This window comes from Colletotrichum abscissum (genome assembly GCF_030869225.1).
Source record: "Colletotrichum abscissum strain IMI 504890 chromosome Unknown Scaffold_4.1, whole genome shotgun sequence".
In the NCBI taxonomy this organism is placed as follows: domain Eukaryota; kingdom Fungi; phylum Ascomycota; class Sordariomycetes; order Glomerellales; family Glomerellaceae; genus Colletotrichum; species Colletotrichum abscissum.
The window spans coordinates 785,392-808,908 of NW_026850320.1; the positions used below are offsets into that span (position 1 = coordinate 785,392).

Here is a 23,517-nt window from a genome sequence, read left to right on the forward strand (position 1 = left end):
TCGTAAGAGGGGTATATATTAAAAAGAGTTTAAAATACTTCCCCGCGGGTATATAGGATACCTAGTTAAATATATACTAAAAACGTATAACCTATATAGGGTCTAAGTACCCGCGCTCAAATAAGTATTTATTATAAAAAATATTAAGTTTAATAAAAAAGTCTTTTATAATCCTATATATAAAGAATAAGCTATCGTAAATAAGTAAGTAAATTTAATAATCTAAAAGATATAAGAACTCTTTAATACTAATAATAAACTAGTTCGAGTACTTAGGGAAGTAGATCTAAACTTCGGAAATACTAGTACTTAAGATAACTCTATAATCGAGGATAGTATTATTATTAGATTTTTAACTATTTAGGACGCTAAGTAACTAATAAACGTACTTTAAGGTACGGTTAATAAGGCTAAAGAGGCTAATATAGTCTTATTATTATTATTAACCCCTAAGATAACCCCCTTATATAAGCTCGGGGGTAGGGGTAAAAAAGGGGATATAATAACCGGGTTATAAATAGCTCTGCGTAGTCTATAGTCCTCCTTATAAGCGCTTATATATATTATAGAGGTTCTTAAGCTTTTAATTCTTAACGGCTTTTAATAAAACGCTAGAGTACGTAATAAATAAAGTACTAATTATAAAAAAGTAATTCTTAACGCTAAAGTTAACGTTAGTAAGGAACCCTTATAATAAACTTTTATTATTATATAAGAATAGAGCTTATAAAAACTACCTTATTAAGTACTAAGTAAAGCTCTATTAGGTCCTAAACGCTTAAACCGGGCCCGTAAACCTCTATAACGCTTTAATAGTAGTATTTTTATAACGCTTTTATATTCGAATATAAAAAACGGTAATTATTATAACCGTCTCTAGGACTACTTTTTCTTTACTTTTATACCTAATTAGTAAAAAACTATAGAGAAAAGTAGTATAAGATATATAATACTTTATTAAGTAGTAAAAGGAGTAGTTTATAAGACCTATTTAGAGCGCTCTAGAGGAGTTTAAAAACCACGACTTATTAAAGTTAACTTCTAAAGCTTACTAAAAAAGTTTAGTAATATTAAATATCTCTTACTATAACTATAGAAGCTACTTAGAGATATTATAAATATAGAAATAAAAAAACTAAGGGATATTAGTATATAAGAAGAGGTCGACTATAATTTTAAATAAAGGATCCTACTTTTATTAAAATAAGTATATACTTATAAGCACGACGTCGATAACGAAGTTAGCGAGGTAAAAGTATATATATATATAAGGGGGGATATATAACTACTTAACCCCTTATAAAATACGTACGCTTCAACGCTTATTATAAAGGCCTTTAGGCTTATAATAGTAATAGCTACCTAATTCGACCTTAAAATAAACTAATATAATACTATTAACGTATTCCTTAACGCGCCTCTTAAAAGCGAGAAGCTAGTAATTATTAAACTCCTAGAGGGATATAAGGTTATTAATAAAATAAGTAAGCTCTAACGCGCTCTATATAGCCTCCGAGACTTACTAATTTTCTAGTTCTAAACTTTTATTTTTATACTTCGTAGTATAAATATAATATATAGCTACGAGGAAATTTATATTTACTAAACCGTAGATAAGAAGGTAATATTAATATTCTATATTAACGACTTTATTATTCTATACTATTAAAACGACTAAAAAGCGGCTTAGGGGATCGTTAACAGTATAAAAAAATATATTAACCTTAAGGAGAATAAACTAATTAATTATTTTCTTAAAATACGGATTTTATAAAACCGTACTACTCGTAAAGTTTATTTTATCTACGACGTATATATCAAGCAAGTTACTAAGCGCTTCGACCTTATAAATTTACTATATTTAGCTACCCCTCTTTCTTAAGAAAAGTTTAAACTAAACGAGGAGTAGGTAATAAAAGAAAAAATAAAAAGCTATTAAAAAAAGGTTAGGAGTATACTTTATATAACTATTATAATTAAACTAAACGTCGCTTTTACTTATTCGTAATTATTACGGTTCTTAACTAACCTAAACGTAACCTATATTAAAGTAATTAATTACTATATTTAATATCTCTATATAATAAGATATTTTATACTCTATTATAGTAATATACCGAGTGCGTAATTATTATTTCTAATTAAAAATACTAGCTTTATAAATAATAAAGTAATACGACGATTATCTTAAGGATATATAATATTCTTTTTTAGTAGCCTAATTTAATAGAAATTAGTATACTAAGTAACGGTTACGACGTTAATTACCGAAGCTAAGCTTTTTTATTTTAAAAAAATTATAAAAGAGACTATAGCTTTAAAACGCCTTTTTAAGGATATTACCTTTAACCTAGGAAAAGTATAGTTAATTAACTACGATAATTAGTAAACGATTTAACTTGTCGTAGGGGAAGGAAAAAGAATAGCTACTTAACTTCGCTATATTAATATATAGAATATATAGCTAAGATAAGAGCACGCTAGAAGTAGCTTTAAGGTTACTTATATATTAATAGAAGATATACTAATAAATAGACTTACTAAAAACCTTTTACGAGCTAAGTTTAAATATTTCCGTATACTTCTTAACCTTTATAATATATAAAAAGCTATTATAAATAACTAAAATAGTTAAAAATAATTAATTTAAGCTATGCTTAAAAAAATTTAATACCTAAAGGTAAATAATAGACGGAATAAAGAGTACGGCCCGGAGGCCTAAAATAAATAAAATAAAACCTCTTATAGCCTAAAGGCCTAAACTCTTAAAATAACTTTACCCTATAAAGTATATATATATAAAAATAAGACCCGGGCTTATACTTACTATTTAAACTCTTAGTTTACGAAGTATATAATCGCTAGGAGCATAGCGTTACTAAGGAAGAGGGTTAGTATATGTATTAAGAAATGCGTTTTATATATTTCGAAGTTTATAAAGCTAGGAGTAGTGGGGGTAGCGGGGGGCGTAGGAGCTAGAATAACTATTAAGTTAATAACTTAGGGTATAAAAGCGGGTAGTGCGATAAAAAGTTAGTTATAAACGACTATAATAAGCGTAAGAAAGGACCGGGGGTACGGGTTAAAGAAGTCCTCTATATAAAAACTAATATAGTTCTTATATAGCCTCCGGTTTTTATTTATTTAGTAGATAATACCGCAGAGCTTAGTAATATCTTATTAAAACTATAATTAGAAGTACGCTTCTTAATAATAAAAAAGGATAATATACTTATAAAAGAGAGAGCGCTACTTATAATAGCCTTAGTAAAGGCCTAGGCTATTAGTTATAAAACGACTAGTATATTAATATACCCCTTAGCTAAATAGTTATTAAAATAGCGTATATACTAGCTACTATTTTTTATAAAATAACGACTACTATCCTTAAGGTTAATATATTAGAGGGCTACTTTAAAATAGAATAAGTACTAAATCTCCCGTTCTTTAAGAGCCTCTTTTTTAAGCTTCTTAAGGACTAAGTATACGTTAAATAGGCTTAGAATAATAAAAAAAACTATACTTACTACGGGGGGTACTTTTACTTTTTAGCGTTCTTTTCTATTTTTTATTACCCTTTTAAAAAGAGCTAGCCTTACGTTTTTTAAACCCTAAAATAATATTAAATATAAACTCCTAAAATAATAAATATATAATATACCCTTTTTAAAGGGCTTATTATCCGAATTAGTCTTATCCTTATTCTTAAATTCTGAGAGGGGGATAAGTAAAAGCCCGTTAGAGCTCTTATTATTATTATTTATTTTATTATTACTCTTATTACGGCTACTAAAGAGAGCTTCGAACTTAATAAAGTCCTTAGCGTCTCGAGTAGTAATTTTAATATCCTCTTAATTAGAGAGAGAGAGCTTAGTAACTAAGCTTTAGTAAGTAAATAAGAGGTCGCAAGGGGGGGAGACGACTTAGAGAGGCTTATTAATATTATTACTTATTTAAACTCTTAATAAACTATATAATATATATATAAAAAGTATTATAAAAATTATACGAAACTTATTATTATTTCTAGATATATTAAATATTTATATTTAAAATAAAATTAGTAAACGATTTAATAGTATAGGTGTGCGTACGTAATAAACGGGGGTACTTATAATAACTACGAGAGGTTAAAAAAAAAAAAATAATAGCTAAGTAATACTATAAGAATTTAAATATATATAAAGTAGCTAGGTAGCCTCGCCCTTAATAATTTATATACTAAAAATAGTATAATACGCGCTATTCTGGGTTAAGATTCTATTTACTTTAGATAAAAGGATATATTTATAATAAACGTAGTTTAAAAAATGCGTATCCCTTATACTTATTTTTCTTTTATTTATATTTAACTAAATTAGGCCTTTATAAGGGTATTTAAAAATTCTATTTTAGGTATAATAGCTCCCTAGTAGTAGTAATTAGGGGGTATATTACGTAATAAGAATAGTAATCGTACCTTATAAAGTACTTATTACGTACTAAATCATATGTCTATTTTAGATATCGTATATATAGACCTTTTCTTTTTGTTTATTTCTATTTTGATAGTTAAGCCACTTTTACTATACTCTGTATGCCCATTGCTGCGTGCCATAACTCGTGACACGCTTTAATAATACCGCGGGGTAATACGAGGTGTCGCTTGTGCAGATAAGCCGCATGGAGTGAGCTCTTATCAAAATTGTTGCTTCTATGCACATTGCTTATCTTACGATGTCACTCCGTTTTCTGGCCGCGAAGATCGGCCAAGTTCCATAACAGAAGGTCGCGTGTCTTGGAACCATGTCCCACGCGTCATGGACTTTCTTTCTCACCAATAGTGATTGGCACAGAAAGCAGCATTTTTCGTCAATACCAAAGGACTTGATGTTAATCGAATCATCTTGATCGTCGAGTTTTGGGCAGTTACTTCCTAAAGCTCATCGATAATCGATTAAAGGAATTGACGTTGTGTTTCAGCTGAGAAAGCAGTACATGAGTGTTGAAAGGTTGTAACTGTAGGTACATAACCAGTCGCAAGCTATGGTGATTCCGTCTTCGAAATAGTGCTGAAATCTGGCCTCGCCCTTTACATTCTGAAGAGTTGAGTGAATTTGGTGAATCCTGCCCACCTTCATCAAGCTGTTAGTAGATAAGATGGGTCGCGATATCATGCCGAGCGCTGAAGAAGACAACGAGAGCCTTTTACAATCAAGTGAACTAAATCTTGAGTGCCTGACCCCAAGTCAAAGGGATTCTAAATCTGGAATGAAGAATTGTGCTGGTTCCCACGTGGCAATTGGCGTAGCCGAATGTTCTTCGAAGCCAGATACGATGCAGATCTGGAAGCATCAACTCTTACTGGCCAGTGTTTCGTTCCTGCATAGGTTAAGAACCCCTAGTATGAGACTAACTCTAGGCTAGGTCCCTTATTGAGTCAAAGTAATGCTGCAATGCTTTGTGAACATTTCTAGAAGACCAGGCAGCAAATTCCAAGGTAGCAACCACATCGTTCATCCGTCTGCTAACCCCCCCTGAGGACCAATGCCGGTCGATAGACTTGGATGTAGACCCGTGAGACCCTACCTCATGTGATGGTATCTCTCGTAGTAGAGGGTCGACGAGATGCTGTGGCGGATCACGAATACCCTTAGGTTCCCGGATGGCTGTCAAGCCATCTCATTACATGCATTCTTTCAAAGTCACGACCCTGGTAGAAGGGAGTATTCATGGCGATGATTTCCTTAGTTTAGACTACCAAAATCGTTCAAGTGGAAGAGACTTTAGAGTTGGTGACAGTTTCATTATGAGACAAGTTGGTCCCCCTCAAGGCCACAAGGTGGCTCATGAGCTCGAATCGTGTTTGATGTTTGGTGAAGTCCTCATCCTAGTTATTCGAAACTTTCAGATCGCGGATTGACTTATGCATCTTGCATCCGCGTTTCGGGTAGCTACATGTGTTCAGACGAAGCACACTGATCAGACGGACCAGTCGAGATTGAGAAATTGAGGCGCGCTGCATCTGTTCGCAGAACTTGCTGCAGGTTTCTGTCACCTCTCGCACGAGTCAGACTGTACATGGAGTTTTAGGTCATCGCCAAGAGGTTGTGTGTAAAACCTCTTGTAGGTATTTTACATCCCTCTGCTCTATGTGACGTGAGATATGGGCTCGACTGAAGGCGCAGGCAAGAGATGTATCGCCCACGATTGAGTCCGATAATTACGGCAATCACACCGACATAAATGTCTCGAGCTGAAAAATAATGGGAGCTTGCGCGAACAAAACAAGGAAGTCACTGCTAGCTGTAGAAAACCGCGATTGTTCCCAAGGTTGAATTTGTATCAGTCGAGCTTTGGGATCAAGATTGCTTGCGTGATCACTGCAATTTGGTGTTCAATAATCTTCTCAACGTGACCACACATGTTCATCCGTACTGCATCTGCATCGACGATCAAAAATGACATAAATTCCTGGTTGAGTGACGGCTGAGAAACGTGCGGGGATGTGAGGTTGCAGCGATGTATGGAGTGAAGATGCATCGCGCAAGGGCATGGTTCCATTACTTCATTTGCGAGAGTTTGCGAGTATCATGCATCTCGGTCGACTTTTCACTGAAGCTCACCATAGGGGCAGAACGGTCATGCCGGGTATTCCACCGGCACCCGAGACACACCACAAGACATGCATCTCACGTGTAAACCACAAGTACGCCGCCGATGGCGATGATCAGTTCCAGTTTCCATGAGACCATTGGATCGCTTGAAGCAAAGAAAGAGGTCACCTGGATGGTTTCTCCTGTCGAGGTAGGTCCCAAGCCATCTGGGCCCAGACCGATAGAGGGAAAGTGGGAAAACAAGACATTTGCCGTCGATCTCGAGCAGCCATCCCCGCATGCACGGTCCGGGGATTAAACAAGGTTCAGCCCCTCCCGCGACGAGGAGAGAAAGGAGAGCCAGTCGGATATGCCCACTGAATCTACCGCTCCCCGCATCAGCGAGAAAGTGGAGGAAAGACAAGAATCTTGGCTGGTGTCGTGCCTGTTGAGGTGCAGATGTCCGATGACTTAGGGTAGCAGTTCGAGATGGATAGATGAGGAGAAGGGGGACAAGGTCGTTTGACCGCCTGTGATCTGGCAAGCGGTGACAGTTCGCCATGACAAAAACCGGACGACTTTTGGCGTTTCTTCTAGTCGAAAGGACCTGTCGATCACTCCTTCGTCCCAAGAACTAAGCTAGCATGATGCTCCAGATTTCTTCTCATCTAGCAGCTGCGCCTCATCAGGATGGGATCTTCTGGGTTAAGGTGGGAGAAGCGCAATGCCCGGTCAGGGTTTACAAACTTTCCATGGTCACACAATATCCGCACCGCTTCTCCTTTTCCGCATCCTCTTTTTTTCAACGTCGTCGGCCACAGATGCCAGCCTAAAACTAGGGGAAGCTTACGACCCTTTCTGCTGGACATTCGAGAACAGACAAGATCGACCGTTGAGAGGTCTTGTGGCCAGCCATTTCCCCCTCTCCAGATGACCGCATCATGCAGCTATTTTGTGCCACCCATCGAACGACTCCACGTGCTGCCCAATGGACACAACCACACAGCTCACATCGTGCAAAGACTAGAAGATTTTTTAGGCTTATTTTCGAACAGCTCCTTTTACTCTTACTCACATGCCATCGGACGATCCAACCAACCAACGCGACGTAGTAGCACTAGGGCGAATCCCGCATGTTCTTCCCCTCATGGCCAAGCAGGCCAAGACATGGGAAACTAAACATTCTGTCGCGAACGCCGATTTCTCCAGTGCGGGGGAGCTAGGTCGTCTAGCTCATCGGCGCGCAACATTGCATTGTCTCCTTTTCGAATGGCACGTCACCGCGAAGTGCCCAACCCCGAAGAGCACGCTGCAAGGAACTTTCGAAAAGCTTGCGGTAGTTCCTCCTTCCCGCCGCCAAGTCAGGTCCAAAACCAGACCACTTGACTCAATGCCGAGATGTCCGGGAGTGGTGGAGAATCTGATGTGCGTGCTTTGCCTTGCTTGACAAGCTGTGCGCTGCCGCAGGTCTTAATACGAAGCTTATAAGTCAGTTGAATGTCAACGCTCGTCCCAAGAGCGAAGAAAGTTTAAATCTTACTTTCCCAGGCAGGATAGAATTATAACAGAAGTAGTCCCCCCTTGAATGCTTTGACCCCTCTTGTTCGCGTCTTATCCTTCGTTCTTTGCATCTTCTTCGAAGCTTCGTCGATAGCTTCCAGTCGACTAGCCCTTTCCCCCCTTCAAGGTAGGACTAGGCAGTTTCCTCACTCCTCCTCGGCGCGCGACTCCAGTCTTTCTTCCACGATGCGTTTCACGCGCTCATTTCTTTCATCCGCATCGGCGGTGCTGTCATTCGCCGTCGCCGCCAACGCGCAAAACGCGACGACGACGGCCGGAGGCTCAGCGCCAACGGCCGGGACCGCGGAACCATACCAGCTACAGACCCCGCCTCTCGACACAGACTGGACAGCCAAGGTCGGAACGAAGCCATGGCCGGAACACCCGCGCCCGCAGCTTCGCAGAGAGAATTGGCTCAATCTGAACGGCCTATGGACCTACAGGGCCGCCAGCAGTGACGACGACGTCAACCACCCGCCCACTAGCGCCGTGCTTGATCGCGAGATCCTCATTCCCTCATGCATTGAGAGCGGACTGTCCGGGATTCAGGAGCTCGGTGTCACTCACTTCTGGCTGGCGACAACGTTCCAGGTGCCCAGCGGCTGGGGAAACCAATCGGTGATCCTCAACTTTGAAGCTGTCGACTACGAGGCGACCGTGTTCATCAATGGACAAAAGGTTGGCTTCCACCGTGGAGGATACTTCCGCTACACGGTTGATGCGACACCTTACCTCAATGCTGGAGGAGACAACACTTTGTGAGTGCTTCATTTCATCTTTTGATTCAGTCCCTTTCCAAACTAACTCTGGGGCTTCTAGGCTGGTGTTTGTCTTTGATCCCACCGACGCGGATGGGTACGTCATCCCAATTGGCAAGCAGACGAGGACTCCTTCGCACATCTTCTACCGGTCATGCTCTGGTATCTGGCAGACGGTTTGGCTGGAAAGCACGCCGTCGACCTACATCACTAAGCTGGATCTCTCGGCTGATCACAACGGAAATGGTAAGAGGCAAAGAGCTTCATGGTATGAATGAGTGGATGTGATTGCTAACCTCCCACAGTGAATGCGCTTGTTCACAGCTCCTCCAACACCTCATCGGAGGTTTCCATTGCGATTCTCGACACAGACGGTAACACGGTAGGAACAGGCACCGGCAACTCTGGAACAGCATTCAACTTCACCGTGCCATCCCCGAATGCTTGGTCTCCGACAAACCCCAATCTGTACAACATCACCTTGAAGATGGGTAGCGATGAGGTCTTCAGCTACACTGGCTTCCGCACCATCTCACATGGTATCGTGGACGGCATCAACCGCCCACTGCTGAACGGAGAGTTCATCTTCATGTTTGGAACCCTCGACCAGGGCTACTGGCCTGATGGACTTCACACTCCACCAAGTGTAGAGGCAATGACGTATGACCTGAAGGTTCTCAAGAACATTGGAATGAACATGGTTCGCAAGCACGTACGTCTAAAATTTGTCCTATGCAGCTTCTCTTGACGGTCAGAGACTAACAATCCGTAGATCAAGGTGGAGCCGGATCTGTTCTACCACGCCTGTGACACCCTCGGTCTGCTTGTCATCCAGGATATGCCAAGTCTGACAGCCAACTCGGCTCGTCTCCCCAACGCCGACCAACAAGCCGAGTTTGAGCGTCAGCTTCAGCTCATGATCGAAGAGCACAAGAGCTACACAAGCATTGTCACTTGGACCATCTACAACGAAGGTTGGGGTCAACTTAGAACACCACCCTACCCGGAAGCCAAACTGGTTGACGTCGTTCGCGGGATTGACCCCACGAGGCTCATCAACGCAAACAGCGGCTGGTTTGACCATGGATCTGGTGACTACGCTGATAACCACCACTACGCTAACCCTCAATGCGGTACACCGTTCTACTCTCTCGCGTCACCTCCCTACGATAACAGGCGCATCGGATTCCAGGGCGAGTTCGGTGGCATCGGACATAACGTCTCGATTGAGCAGTAAGTCTGATATGGAGCTCAATTTCGATCAGGCGAAACTAACACCACATAGTCTCTGGAACGTTCAGCAGGCAATCGACTCGATCAATGCCACTTACGAAATCAACGAAAACCTTGAAGCGTACAACTACCGCGGGCGCGTCCTGCTGAGGGAGTTCCGGGAGCAGGTTGAGATGTACGCCTGCAGCGGCGGTGTCTGGACACAGACGACCGATGTGGAGGGCGAAGTCAACGGTCTCGTCACCTACGATCGCCGCGTTCTCCGACCCGATCTCGCGCAATGGCAGGTCGACATCAAGGCTCTCTTTGACGCTGCGAAGGCCCGAAGCGGTCCCGTCAATGGTACAATGTAAGCAGTGACGGCTACACATCGGTTTTTCCTTTCACTTCTCTTCTTCACACACAACTTATTTGCAACAAAGTTTTTGGGAGATCTAGTAATGCTAAGCGTGGGATACCATAATAAATAGTCCGATCAGGGACGAGGGTCAAATAAGATTCGTTCAATCTGATTCCTGAACCGTATAATGGCCGACGATACCACCATTTCATTTTGAGTTCGATTGTACAACAGTGAAGCACCGTGTCACATTGTTTCGGACGCTAAGCGCGATCTCGACAATCATAAGCAGGAACTTGTGCCGGTAAGCTGTCCATCGGGACAAAGACGCTGGCGTCATATACGGGCGGGAACAGGATACGTCCAGTGCTATCGCCATGGGTAGTTGCCGTCACGTTGACATGTAAAAGCCGGAAGACGAAGTAGATTCTGCTGGGCGGAATTCATGGTTCGTAGTACTATGGCACATTGCATTTAAGGCCGGTGTTATAGACTGCATATAGAATAGGCCGGTCTGGCATCGGCGAAGTTGAATGATCATGATGTTAATGTCAGTTGACCTGTCATATTGACGCGGATTTTGTTCTTCTTAACCTTTCGGGCCTTGAAGATTTACCTACCAAATCCTGGGTTGACGCACACTTCCAGCTTTAAATCGCTGGCCGTATGGACACAGTCTTGTAGTCCCCGCACAAACGCCTTAGTGCTGCTGGCTACGATTGAAAGCCATCGCAGTGGATTCAGTGCATATAAAGTAACTGTAGCCTTCGAATGTGGCCTGTAATACGCTATAGTCTTTGTGCTACTGGGTGATAGATCCGTTGTGGAGGCTGCAATACCGCCTAGAACTTTGTCAATGAACACCGATCTGTCGTCGTCTGACTTAGTGCACAGTCCTCGAAGAGGTGCTTGAAGGTATATCGGTGAAGCTAATTGAGAAGAAAGCAATTCCCGCTTCGCCGAGACAATTTGCAGAAGAAGAGAGCTTTGCTTTTAGAGAGTTCCAAGCGGAATTATCAATTTGATTGTGTGTTCATCTTGTTCGCCCCACGGACGCCCTAGTACGAAGGTTAATAAACAACTGCAGCTCAGTTCATCAGCACATTTGTGGGGGCGAAATCAAACCGAGTCGTGATACACTTAAATACGAAAACTTAAAGGCGCCGTAGGCCGGTGACTTGTCGAAACTCAGCAGAAATTAGGTAGGCGAACTGAATGCAGACTGGCCGGTTGGCAAACACATAAATCCTTAGGCGCTCCCATGTTACCCACGGCGGGAAATATCGTGACTTCACTTGCTTGATCGTCTCGACATACACTCTTTTCCCACAATGGCTCCTCTTTCGCTCTTTTTCTCGTCGCTCCTTTTCTCCGTTGCGCTCGGTGCGCCCCCCGCCTCCAGTGGCTCAAACCTGGGGAGAGATCTTTCTCTCGTTCAAGCTTTCAAGCACAAGATAACCGTCGACCCGTCAGGAGTCACCAAGAACTGGACCGGAAACAATGTCTGCAACTTCGACGGCTTCAGCTGTGCCAAGAACCCCAACACCGGAAACAACGCCCTGTCAGGGATCGATCTCAATGGATTCGGACTTGAGGGCAAGGGCCTGGTCCTCGATGGCTTCCTCGACAAGCTGACCGACCTCACCTTCTTCCACGCCAACAGCAACGGCTTCACGGGATCGCTTCCCAAGGACCTTTCGGCTCTCAAGTGGCTGTGGGAAATTGACGTCAGCAACAACAAGCTTTCCGGACCTTTCCCAACTGGTGTCTTCGACCTCAACTTGACTTTCCTCGATCTGCGTTTCAACGAGTTCTCCGGTCCCATCCCGAAGGAGGCTTTCAACCTCGACCTCGATGTCCTTTTCTTGAACGACAACAAGTTCTCGGGCAGCATTCCTAGCAACGTTGGCTCTTCCCCTGTCATCTACTTGACGTTGGCCAACAACAAGCTCAACGGATCCATTCCTAAGAGCATTGGAAACATGAAGAACGTTCAGGAGATTCTTCTGCTGGGCAACGATTTGTCCGGATCGCTTCCTAAAGACTACAACATCAAGAACCTTACCGTCTTTGACGCTAGCGATAACAAGTTGTCCGGATCGGTTCCCGAGGGGCTGTGCAAGCTCGACACTCTCGGAGTCTTGAACCTCACCAGCAACAACTTCAGCGGAACTCTGGGACCGGCCTGCACTGCTCTACTGAAGAACCACGTTCTTGATGTCACCAACAACTGCATTCAGGGTGTTAAGGGCCAGAAGCCCGCCAGCCAGTGCAACCACTAAGGAAATCTGGAAGAGGGATCTGTGGTCTACGGCATGAACGCACGTTACGAGCTCATAGGGGGTTCTACTCTATCATTAGCCGCAGATAATATTATTGCATAATGCCCCTACAAAGTCTCGGCTTCCAACGACAGGAGTATAACAGTGAAAGATGACAGACGACCCTACGAGTTCAGGAACCTGTCTCTGTGTGATTATTTGAAATATAGAGTAAACTGCCCCCAAACCTGATATGTACTACCGCAAGTTAAGGATCACGATGCCCTATATTCCCCGCGTATCACAGCCCGGAGCCGAGCGCTGCTGCCGACATGCAACCTATCATCGGCCCCACCAACCGGCGTCGGCCCCGCTACCCCACGATTTCCGATCCCCGCAATGTTCACTTTTCTGGGGTTGTCTTAGATCGCATTTGTCATTGGAGTCGGAAACTTCGGTGATAGTATTAAAGTCAGAGGGTAAGAGCGAGACTATATGAGCTACAATTGAGGTGTATTAGGTACTGAATACAAGTTGTCATTGATCCTACGGACATTCATCCCACAATCTCATGGACCCTTCCCACTCTCGAACAACTACAATTTTCTACCACTGATCGATAACTAATCAAGACCTAAAAGACATGGCTGATGTTGAACTTCTTAAGGCCGAACTCGCAAAGACCCATAGACTGGGAAAGTTCATCAAAGGTAGGATTTTATTTACTGTGCCAGAATTTCGCGGAACGATACAAAACGAGGTTTTCTGAAGTACTTGCTGATATCGCCTACAGCCTGGGACCCGCAGGTAATGGGCGTCAAGGATGCCAAACCTCGTACCGTCACAGATGGTCACATCGTCTCCGATATGGATGTTGCCATCCCAGTTAGAGACGGCACAATCCTGCGAGGCAACATTTACCGGCCTCGTCACCTGGAGGGCACGAAACTGCCCGTGATCTTCAACTACAGCGTCTACAGCAAAGACGGCGCCACCGACATTGCAGGTTTCCCACCAAGTGCAGGCTTCGACAAAGCTCGCATCACCAAAGACTACGAGTTCGAAGCGGCGGATCCGGGATGGTGGTGTCGTCACGGGTACATTGTTGCCAGCATAGATGCCAGGGGTTGTTTTCAGTCGGATGGCGACAAGAGTTACTACTCTCGAGATGTCGGAATCGATGGTAAGTGCCTGTCTTGATATCTTCTAACATTATCATTGGAGGAAGAGCCATTTTTAAGCTCAAATATCCCCGCAGGATACGATCTTGTCGAATGGCTTGCAAAGCAGAGTTGGTCAAATGGCAAGGTTGCCTTGTATGGAGCCAGTGGCTATGCAATGGTGCTTTGGCTCGTAGCAGCTGAACAACCTCCATCCCTTGCGGTATGTGTTCCTATCCCTGCTTCGGATCAATCTGAATTGCTAACCACCAAATGATGAAAGGCAATCATTCCAATTGACGGCATGACTGACATGTATCGCGAAATGGCTTTGAAAGGCGGAATCCCCGAAACCCAGTTCAGTGCCGTGTGAGTTTTCTCCCTCCTTTAGAATATTCTTGAACTAGATCCTTCATGAAGTGGAGCTGACTAGAAATGGTTGAAGCTATCCGTACTTCTTCAACTGGGGAAAGAATTACGTCGAGGATACGACGGATGGGGCCAAGACGCACCCATACTTCGATGAGTACTGGCAAAGCAAGATTCCAGCTCTCTCTCAAATCACAGCCCCGGCATATATCATTTGCGGGTGGGGAGATCATGCTATACACACACGTGGGACACTCAACGCCTGGGAGAAGATCGCTTCTCAGGCCAAGTATCTTGAGATCCATCAATATCAAAAGTCAGTCTTTCTCCACTATCGCCGCCAAAAGTAGCGTCGCTAACCTTTGTGTGATGAATGATAGATGGGAGTGGTCGGTTACTGAAGAGTCGTTGGCCCGCCAGAAGGCTTTCCTCGATCATTATCTGCTCGGGCTATCGACAGAAATTCAGTACTGGCCCAAAGTTCGTTACACTATGAGGGAACGCTACTACACTGGGGAGTGGCGATACAGTGACGCATTCCCAATTCCAGAAACCCAATATACGCAGTACTTCCTGACCCCAAGCTTTGGCTTGAGCAAGGTTGCTCAGCGCGCGGAGAGCCAAACATCATACGATGCGAGCGAGGGTGAAGTTGTCTTCGAGCTTCCTCTTCGAAACTCTCTTGAGTTTGCAGGCCATTCCAAGCTCAAACTCTGGGTCGAAGTGACTGATGGTGGCGACAACCTGGATCTTTTCATAACTTTGCGAAAGAAGGATAAAGATGGAAATGATGTGTACTTCCCATGGATCACAGTTGTCGATACCGGCCCCATTGGTTTCGGTTGGCTTCGAGCCTCTCGACGCGAGTTGGATGAGACAGCCTCGACCCCATGGAAACCAGTTCATCTCCATCGAAGAGATCTGGAGCCTCTCAAAGCCGGAGATGTGGTGCCTATGGAGATCGAGATACAGCCCACGAGCTGTCGATTCCGGGCGGGAGAGCGACTTAGCCTCGTAGTCTCTGGACACGACTACGGCAAGTACCCGCCAGGTGCTCCTATCCCCAGGCATAATTCCACAATTAACAAAGGACGCCATGTCATCCATTTTGGCGGGAGATACGACTCGCATCTGTTGTTGCCCGTTATACCACCGGTCAAGGAAGCGTATAGCCAAAAGAGGCCCCTCGTCAAGATGACCATTGCCTGTAGACGGATCCCCGGTTGGGCGGAAGACAAGTTTCTTGAGGAATACACAAGCGTCCATGCTGCAATGACGAAGCATATCTCCGACGTGGTTCCCATCCTCCGGAACTACACTCAGGCTGTTGCACTCCCTCATTCCAGTATTCCAGGCGTTCCGAACGGGGGTCTGGAGCCTTGGGACGCGGTGACGACCCTAGGGTGGACGTCATTGAAAGGTCTCTGGGGCTCATTCCAAGCTCCCGAGTACAAAGCTTCTGCTGGTAAACACGAATTCGCAGACATTTCAGCACAGACAGGCATCCTCAGTCAAAGTTTTGCGGAGAGTCTGTTTGACCCCATCCTCTTTGAGAAGCGTAAAACCAAAGCAGCATTGCTGCTGATCTTCCTAGCAAGGTCTCAAGACGCAGCCTACATCGAAAACGACCTTACTAGTCGAGCAGCGTCCATCACAGAACTCGGAGCCGGTACATCTTTGATGAGATATGTTCTCAACCGGGAAGTCACCCCCGAGGATACTACCAGTTTCTTCGCCGGAACGCCTTTTGCCACTTCCGACTGGCACACGATGGCTGCTTTCGAGCAGTACTGGTTCCCAGACCGAGCCTCCGCGGCAAAATTCCTAAGCGAGAAGAACAAGCTTGAAACTCTTTTCAAGAAGTTGCCAAAGTCTTTTGACGCAGAGAAGTCTTTTGCGGTGATCGGAGATGAGAATATCGTGGTCAAGAAGGATTTGGAGTTCTAGCTTTATTGTAAATACCTCAAGGCACCGCGAGAACTGTAACATGAGTGATCTACGAACTGACTTCAGAATTTGAATCGGTGATATTTGATTGTCTTTGAATGGTATTACACCTTCAATCCAATTGCATGGTAATACGGGAGGTCCCTGATAGCGACAAAGATTCTTCGACAATAGGGTAGCAAATGGAGACCCCAAACAAGAGAGATTATCATCGTATTCCACGATTCGACCTCCATTGCGCCCTCATGACCATACTTACAGCCAGACCCAAAGACCAGCCCGATTTCCGAGTCAAAATCCGCACACTCTCTTGAACCAAACGATCGGATGCACGTTCATCATTTAAATCTCCAATGCCCGCCACGTATAGTCGGAAGTCAGAGTCCCCTGATAGCCATTGAACCAAGGCCTCTTGATGATTTGGTTTATCAAGACGAAGAGTTCTGAGAGAGCTCGTCTGATGCCTGTTGAAAAGAGTGTGAATCCACATGGAGAGTGTGGCGTACAGCAAGGCATTATTCTCATGATGCCCACAAGTGGGATGATTCCGAATATACGAGAACAATTTGGCGGCATGATAGATAATCACGCGCGCCTTTCCCTTATTCTGGCGGAGCCATAGAGAAAGTCTCCCGTCTGCAGCTTCTCTAACTTGAGGGCTAACGCCCCAGCCAGAAAATGCAGTGAGTACCCGTAAAGGCATATGGAGAAGGAGGCTGAAAGCGTGGTTGTGCTGAAGTGTGATCCTCTGAATTTTGCCGGTCGGCGGCTTTATGTCTTCGTCGCCACGCAAAATTTCGAGGTAGTGAATTGCGTCTTGATTGTTCGCGGAGTCTCGATACACGGCAAAAGTAAGGAAGAGCCTATTCAAGCTACTCAAGCCTTCCTTTACCTTCTCGTCACGCCAAAAGTGTACAAGTTGTTCTCGAAGAAGGCTGTCATTGGCTAAGTCTTACCGGTTAGTGGTCTTGTTCAATACCTGCGGCGTACGGGGCATTGCTCACTTGGTGATCTGGAGGCTTGATCTGCCCATATTTCTGCAGAATCCGATGCCCAAAGTCCTTCGTCAGACGGCAGCGGGAGTAGTAGGAGATCTGTGGGTATAGTCGGAGGCAAATCAAAGAACAAGCCCAGTTGACCGTCTAATAGCTTGAGATCAATTGCAGTGTCAGCTTTTACGCGCTTACAGACTGGAAAAGGGATTTGGTGAATTACCCATGAGAGATGCACAAGTCTTCTTTTGCTTTCCGCAAAAATCCATCTTTTCCAACTGGCTGGCAGGGGTGCAATATCCTCAGAGAGTGACTGAGTGTCGCTGAAGTAGCCTGCTCGTCGGCAAAGTGTCGCGAGTAAAGACATGTTTCTTTGGGCGTGCTCGGCGAAAGACATGCTTCCAGAAAACATCAACCCTATCTGACCCAGTAATACAGCTTGTGTCAAGCACAATTCTGAAGCCGCATCCGGCACAGGGTCAAGGTCCAACTTTGCAGGTTGTTAGTATAGACTGCCTTCTGTGCACCGGTAGGCTTCGACTTGAACTTACACAAAGGTTGATCGAGCGCCGCAGAAGCTCTTGCAAGAGGAAGACATCACTTAGTGTGCCAAACTTCGAAAACCCGCACCCTGTCGCCGCAACGGCGAGAAGGAGTATCCAATGAACACGGTCTGGGTCGAAAGTCTTTTGATGGAGCAAAGGCCAGATAGGGTGGTAGTGCTCAAAATGAGATTGGATGTATACGTCAACGGCCTCTCGAGATGGAAATGACTTATCTGTGAATGCTTTGCAGTAGTCTGTGTCCGCATTTAGCTTTTCAAACTGTGCTTGGAGAATCGAGTAAGCTTGCGGGCTTAAGCTCGGAACATGGTCGTAGGCTTCGAGATCCCAGTCCTCCTCATTTCCATCGACACCTTCGGGATGGAAGGAAGAACCTGCAATTCGACTGAGGTCTTCGAGACCATGGGTAACGAAGTGCCTTTTTCGATGGACCTGGTTCTGTTCAATCTCCGTGGAGTCGTCGTAATCTCGACTGAAAGCCGATGAACGCAGAAAAGCATATGCGAAAGTAGAAGAAAGTTGAGAGTGATTAGTAAAAATTGCCCTTGGGGTATCTTCTGATAAGAGAGAAGTTGGCGTAGGTTCTTGAATAGCTGTTTCTGAGACTGCGCCGTCTACTTCTGCACGAACAGAACAATCCTGGGCTTCTTTGCGTCTTTCATTAGATGCATATTCCGAGATAAGCTGAGGCCGCAAGCCATCTTCATCAGCCATAGGGGCAGCCGTGGTATTTTCTTGTGTCGCCAACTCATTGTTCAGGAAATCATCCCAGCTCAGCCATGCATTAGCTGTCGAAAATGGAAAGCACCACTGGCTTGGTGTGCGAAATAGCGGATCCAGCTCCAATTGGAGCCCATCTTGGTTCCAGAGAGCAGCGAAATTGTCTCTGGCATCTGGGCCTGGTTCCTGAGGTGGCTCTTCTTGCGAATTTTCCACCTGAGTTTCTGGCAACTACAAGGTTGCGTAAGTTCAGTTGCAGATTACCGTTCTCCTTATCCATAAAGGGGGTTTCATGAGGGAAGCTACAAGATGGTAGTCACTTACAACTTCGTTACTGATGGTTGTTGCAATCTGACCAGGAAGACCCGATGAACTGAGCCCATCAAAGATTACCCCGGTCTCAGATACTGATGCCCGAAAGTCCTGGGAAGAATCAGGGTTACGGCGGTCGTCATTTGCATAAAGGCAAGAACGATTCCTGGAACCACATCTGGCGCAGGGATTGGCACCATCACAACGCTGTTTCGAGCGCGCACATTGCTGGCAAGCTTTAGGAACGCAATGCCGGCGGGTTTTCCTCGGAGTATCGGAGCCTGTGGGTGGAGAGTCAACGTCTACATGACTCTGCATGTGACGCTGAAGAGAGTCTCTGCCGGGGTTGAAGATCAGCCACTTGATTCGGGTAGGGCCTCCTCAACGAGGCGATTGTACACCTATCAACCTATGACATGCGAGACTCGTGTTGCTCAGAACATCTTACCTTCGGGCAAAGCTAGCGGTGCACGTCGGGCACGCAAAAGGGCGCACGCCGAGATGACGAAGAAAGTGGCGGTTGAGATGCTCCGTACGGCGGAACTCGGCTTGACAGATGTCACATTTCAGAGCCATGGTCTCGCTTCGACCCCATCGGAAGTAGGAAACGTAGAACGTAGACGTATTCTGTTACAACTCTGAGTCTCCGACCTGTTATGGAGTTGCCACGGGTGGTTGCTGAGGTAGGCTGGTGTCGTCGGAGGTTGTGGGGTAGTTGCCACAAAGAGCTCGAGTGTTTTTCGGAGGCTGCGGGGGACTTTCATAGCTCTATATACCCCTCTCGGAATAGAGAATCGCGGGGACAGAGTTTGTGGGGATGGCATCTAACGCGGATGCACGAGACGGCCCGAGTCAACTACCGGCGTGTCAGATCACGATTTGGCCGAATAAAAAGATCGGCTTCTATGAACTGTCCGTCGCCGATTTGCGGTGTAGCAACAGAGGCTCATACCAGCGATTCGTGTTGCAGTCGCCCATCCGTACAGGATGCACCCTGGTCACACCTATCGAAGCGTCGACCCTCATGTCACTAGTAAGAAAAAGGTCGTCCATTGGCTCTACGCCACCTGACAACTCAGGTACAGATTGACCAAGCGCTCCTTAGTCCCATACGAGGTATTCGCATGTCAAAATTGGTGGAGAAATGTGTAAAGCACCTTTAGATTGCAACAACTAGGGTGTCAACGTAAAGCATTGGCCTCGGTCCTTCAGGGTGCGGGGACTAATCTGGTGTAAATGTACTGACTATAAAGGCGACTCATGATGCCATACGCTCTCTAGATACTTCATGCTATATTCCTCTATCTTCACTTGCTTCCTCTGTCACCTTACTTCAACATAAGTCGAATATTAGGATACTATTAGTGCCATTAGCCGATAGCTCCCCTTCACTTGGAAGACTTACCTACCGCGCTCCTTTTTCACCATGGCCACCGATTTCTCCAAAGTGGGAAGATTCACCTCTTCGCCAGCCATGACTGAATGGGATATCATTGTCGTGGGATCCGGCCATAATGGCTTGACCGCAGCCGCGTATCTGGCGGTAGCTGGAAAGAAGGTCCTTGTCCTCGAAAAGGCTTCTTACCCCGGAGGTGGGGTGGCCAGCCTGCAGATGGCCGAGCCAGGATTTATCAGCGAACGTCACAGCGCCATTCATCAAATGATTCTCGCAAACCCCATGATCACTCATGATGAACTTGGTCTGCAGTCTCGGTACGGCCTCATTTACAAGCAGCTAGACCCATGCTATGCCATCGTCATGGAAGACAAGGTCCTACCCATCTACAGAGAGCGTCACAGGACCGTCGATGCCATTCGAGAGTTCTCGTCGGAAGATGCCGATGCCTACAATGTATTTGTGGACAAATGTAGACAAATCACCGAGCTTTTGATACCCTCTATGTTCGAACCTCCCCGCGACATGTCGGCGGATATTGCCAGCAGTCCATCAGCCGAGGAAATTGTCATGGCATCGACCAGCTCCTCCTTGGAGATCATTCAGAGATACTTCAAAAGCGAGGTTCTACAAGTTGCGTTGCTGCGATTCGTAACTGAGATTCAACTTGCTCATCCAAAATCGACCGGCACGGGCTTAATGGCCTACTTGGCATTTGGACTTCTCGACATGTATGGCCTTTGCGTTCCCAAAGGCTCTGGATCTGTATGGACAGAGTCCGTCATTCGTTGTCTCAAAGACCACGGCGGCGACGTCAAGTTGGACACAGAAGTCATCAAAGTCATCACCGAAGGCGGGCGTGCGGTCGGGGTCAGAACTCGTTTTGGAGAACTCAGGGCAAAAGACGCCGTCATCGGGCAAATTCATCCTCACAATCTCGGTCACCTCGTCGACGGAATCGACCCTTCAGTCATTTCGGCCGCCTCGAATACCCGCACCTCTGATTTCAGTCTTCTCGTCGTTCACGCCGCTCTCGAACGCCCGCTCAAGTTTAAAGCAGGGCCAATCGCCGACAAGGCTGTCATGAACACTTGCTGCCCAGGAAACCTCAAAGACCTTATCCAGAGCTACGACGAAATGAATCAAGGAATCCTCCCAGAGAATATCATGATCGGCGCCTCTTGTATCAGCTCAGGTGACGAGACTCGCTGCCCGCCAGGCAAGTCGCTGCTTCACTGTGTTGTCATGTGCAAGTCAGAGCCTGCTGACGGCGGCTGGGCTGCGTGGGATCGCATCAAGGATGACTGGGTGCAGAGAGTCTTCTCGTACTTCTCCAAGTACCTAGAAAACTTTACTCCCGACATCGTTCGCTCCTATCATGTTGTTACTCCTCCGGACCATCAGTCCGACAGCGCAAGTTTCCAACGCGGCGACATTGCCGGTCTTTCTATGGCGGCAGACCAAATGGGAATCAACCGACCCACACCTGCCCTCGCTCAGTACCGCGTGCCTGGAATCAAGGGTCTGTACCTTGCCGGACCTTTCATGCACCCAGGCGGAGGTGTCTGGGGAGGTGGTCGTCCGGTAGCTAAGAGAGTGCTCGAGGATCTTGGAATCGACTTCGATAAGAAATTTGTGCACGGCAGCTCGCGCCTGTGAAGGTGTTCAGGTCAAGTATAATAAGATAAAAGCGCTCTGAGGAGGATCTGCGGGCACTTGCACAATGAGAAGGGTGTGAGGGGTGTCTGCGCGTCGAAATAACTAAGTCGATAGCCTGTAGTTCACGGTCAATTATCCATACAATTCTCAAATAGAGCCCACCCATGAACTCATCAATATCATTTCTGTGGTATGAGAAGAGTCATGGATATCGAGCGCATTCTATTATCTCTACCGCTTTGAATCGTAGCCCCTGGACTCCGCGTCTTCTTGACGTATGGCCGCTCAAGGCAAGACATAGCCGCCGTCAATAAGGACATCGCTACCAGTCATGTAAGTAGAAGCATCGCTCGCCAGATACAGGTATAGGCCCTTGATCTCCTTAGTATGGCCTTGTCTTCCCAGAGCTGCCATGCGGTATGCTTCTTGCAGAGCATCTGGACCAGCACCCATCTTGGTGTCGAAAAATCCTGGAGATACAATGTTGACACGGGCAAACTCTCTCCACTCGCGGGCTAGGGACTTTCCAAAGTGCGTGACGTAAGCCTTGGTGGCGTTGTAGACGGGTTGATCAACAGGGACGTTGACGATGTGACCGCTCATGCTCGAAGTGATGATGAGATTGCCGAAGCCTTGGCTCTTGAATACTTCACCAGCATACTTGGAGCAGTACACGATTCCGTCCACTGATAATTGTGTTAGCTCGGAAATTCTATAAGGTAGCGTGTCTTGGCCGACTTACCGTTTACCGACATCTGTTTCCTGTATTCATCCAGGGTTTGCTCCAGAATGGGCTTTGAAATGGCCATTCCTGCATGAAGTTAGTCACAAGTAGGTCAGAACCAAAGCGTGTGGCCAGCACTGCATCACTCACCAGCATTTGCAACGAACACATCAATCTTGCCAAAGTCTTTCAATACCTTGGCAATAGTCTCTTGAACCTGGTTGGAATCGGACACTGAATGGATGTTAGCCTTCATATTCCTACTACTAATTCAACAATCCGGCAAACTAACCATCCACTTTGTAAGCCGAGGTCTTGACGCTGTGTGTGCTTGCTAGATCTTGTGCCTTTTGAATTGCAGCATCATTTCTGTGACGTCATTAGCCATCGAATAGCTCCAAAGACAAGGCAGTATGCCAGAGAGGCCTTTTCTTACGAATTGTACCACAAGGCAACATTGCCGCCGGCCTCTGCCATGGCCTCGGAAACAGCATAGCCAATACCATCAGCAGCACCAGTGACCACGATGACTTTGCCCGTCACTCTCAATTGGTCTAGGACGTTGGATGGTGTGTTGGGGAACGGGCGGGGGAAGCCTTCCCGGGACTTTGCGCAATCTTCAGTAGACATCGACATCTTGGAGGTATTGTTTGCTGGTTTGAAGGACTTGGAAATAACAATAACGTCGGATTGAAAACCAGCAATACGTATGAGTTGTCAAGCTGCGATCTTTATTCGAAAGGACCAAGACCACAGATCTCCGCATCGGTGCGCTGTCGTCCGAAGGAGGGGACATTTGGTGGGGGCTCTTCGGTCCACTGGCACTGGATCATTGGGGCGGATGTGAGCCGTCGGCCGGTCGAATCCCGGCCGGAGTCTTTATCGCAGCATTTTAACTCTTCTGAAGAGGCGCCAGAAACAGCAATAGACTACTCTGAGATCTAGCAA

General features: G+C 45.9%; 6 protein-coding genes across 6 annotated transcripts; 4 read left to right on the forward strand and 2 right to left on the reverse strand.

The window, feature by feature from the left end:
• Positions 1–8,321: 8,321 nt before the first annotated feature.
• On the forward strand, positions 8,322–10,479 carry CABS01_02201 (glycosyl hydrolase family 2; the record flags this gene model as incomplete). Its single annotated transcript, XM_060535579.1, has 5 exons — positions 8,322–8,893; positions 8,955–9,139; positions 9,199–9,605; positions 9,666–10,126; positions 10,179–10,479. 5 exons carry the CDS (start codon positions 8,322–8,324, stop codon positions 10,477–10,479), a joined length of 1,926 nt encoding a protein of 641 aa, XP_060395884.1.
• Positions 10,480–11,797: 1,318 nt separating this feature from the next.
• CABS01_02202 (crisp-1) lies at positions 11,798–12,748 on the forward strand (the record flags this gene model as incomplete). Its single annotated transcript, XM_060535580.1, has 1 exon — positions 11,798–12,748. The coding sequence occupies one exon, from the start codon at positions 11,798–11,800 to the stop codon at positions 12,746–12,748; it is 951 nt and encodes a 316-aa protein (XP_060395885.1).
• Positions 12,749–13,370: 622 nt separating this feature from the next.
• Positions 13,371–16,203, forward strand: CABS01_02203 (CocE/NonD family Hydrolase; the record flags this gene model as incomplete). The annotated part of the gene is made up of 6 exons (XM_060535581.1): positions 13,371–13,437; positions 13,521–13,910; positions 13,986–14,110; positions 14,171–14,256; positions 14,333–14,572; positions 14,637–16,203. 6 exons carry the CDS (start codon positions 13,371–13,373, stop codon positions 16,201–16,203), a joined length of 2,475 nt encoding a protein of 824 aa, XP_060395886.1.
• An 888-nt stretch (positions 16,204–17,091) lies between these two features.
• CABS01_02204 (uncharacterized protein) lies at positions 17,092–18,472 on the reverse strand (the record flags this gene model as incomplete). Its single annotated transcript, XM_060535582.1, has 4 exons — positions 17,092–17,148; positions 17,208–17,345; positions 17,419–17,685; positions 17,747–18,472. The coding sequence occupies 4 exons, from the start codon at positions 18,470–18,472 to the stop codon at positions 17,092–17,094; spliced, it is 1,188 nt and encodes a 395-aa protein (XP_060395887.1).
• Positions 18,473–20,216: 1,744 nt separating this feature from the next.
• CABS01_02205 (uncharacterized protein) lies at positions 20,217–21,845 on the forward strand (the record flags this gene model as incomplete). The annotated part of the gene is made up of 1 exon (XM_060535583.1): positions 20,217–21,845. The coding sequence occupies one exon, from the start codon at positions 20,217–20,219 to the stop codon at positions 21,843–21,845; it is 1,629 nt and encodes a 542-aa protein (XP_060395888.1).
• Positions 21,846–22,130: 285 nt separating this feature from the next.
• Positions 22,131–23,205, reverse strand: CABS01_02206 (short-chain dehydrogenase; the record flags this gene model as incomplete). Its single annotated transcript, XM_060535584.1, has 5 exons — positions 22,131–22,531; positions 22,588–22,656; positions 22,720–22,803; positions 22,862–22,938; positions 23,006–23,205. The coding sequence occupies 5 exons, from the start codon at positions 23,203–23,205 to the stop codon at positions 22,131–22,133; spliced, it is 831 nt and encodes a 276-aa protein (XP_060395889.1).
• Between the last annotated feature and the right edge of the window lie 312 nt (positions 23,206–23,517).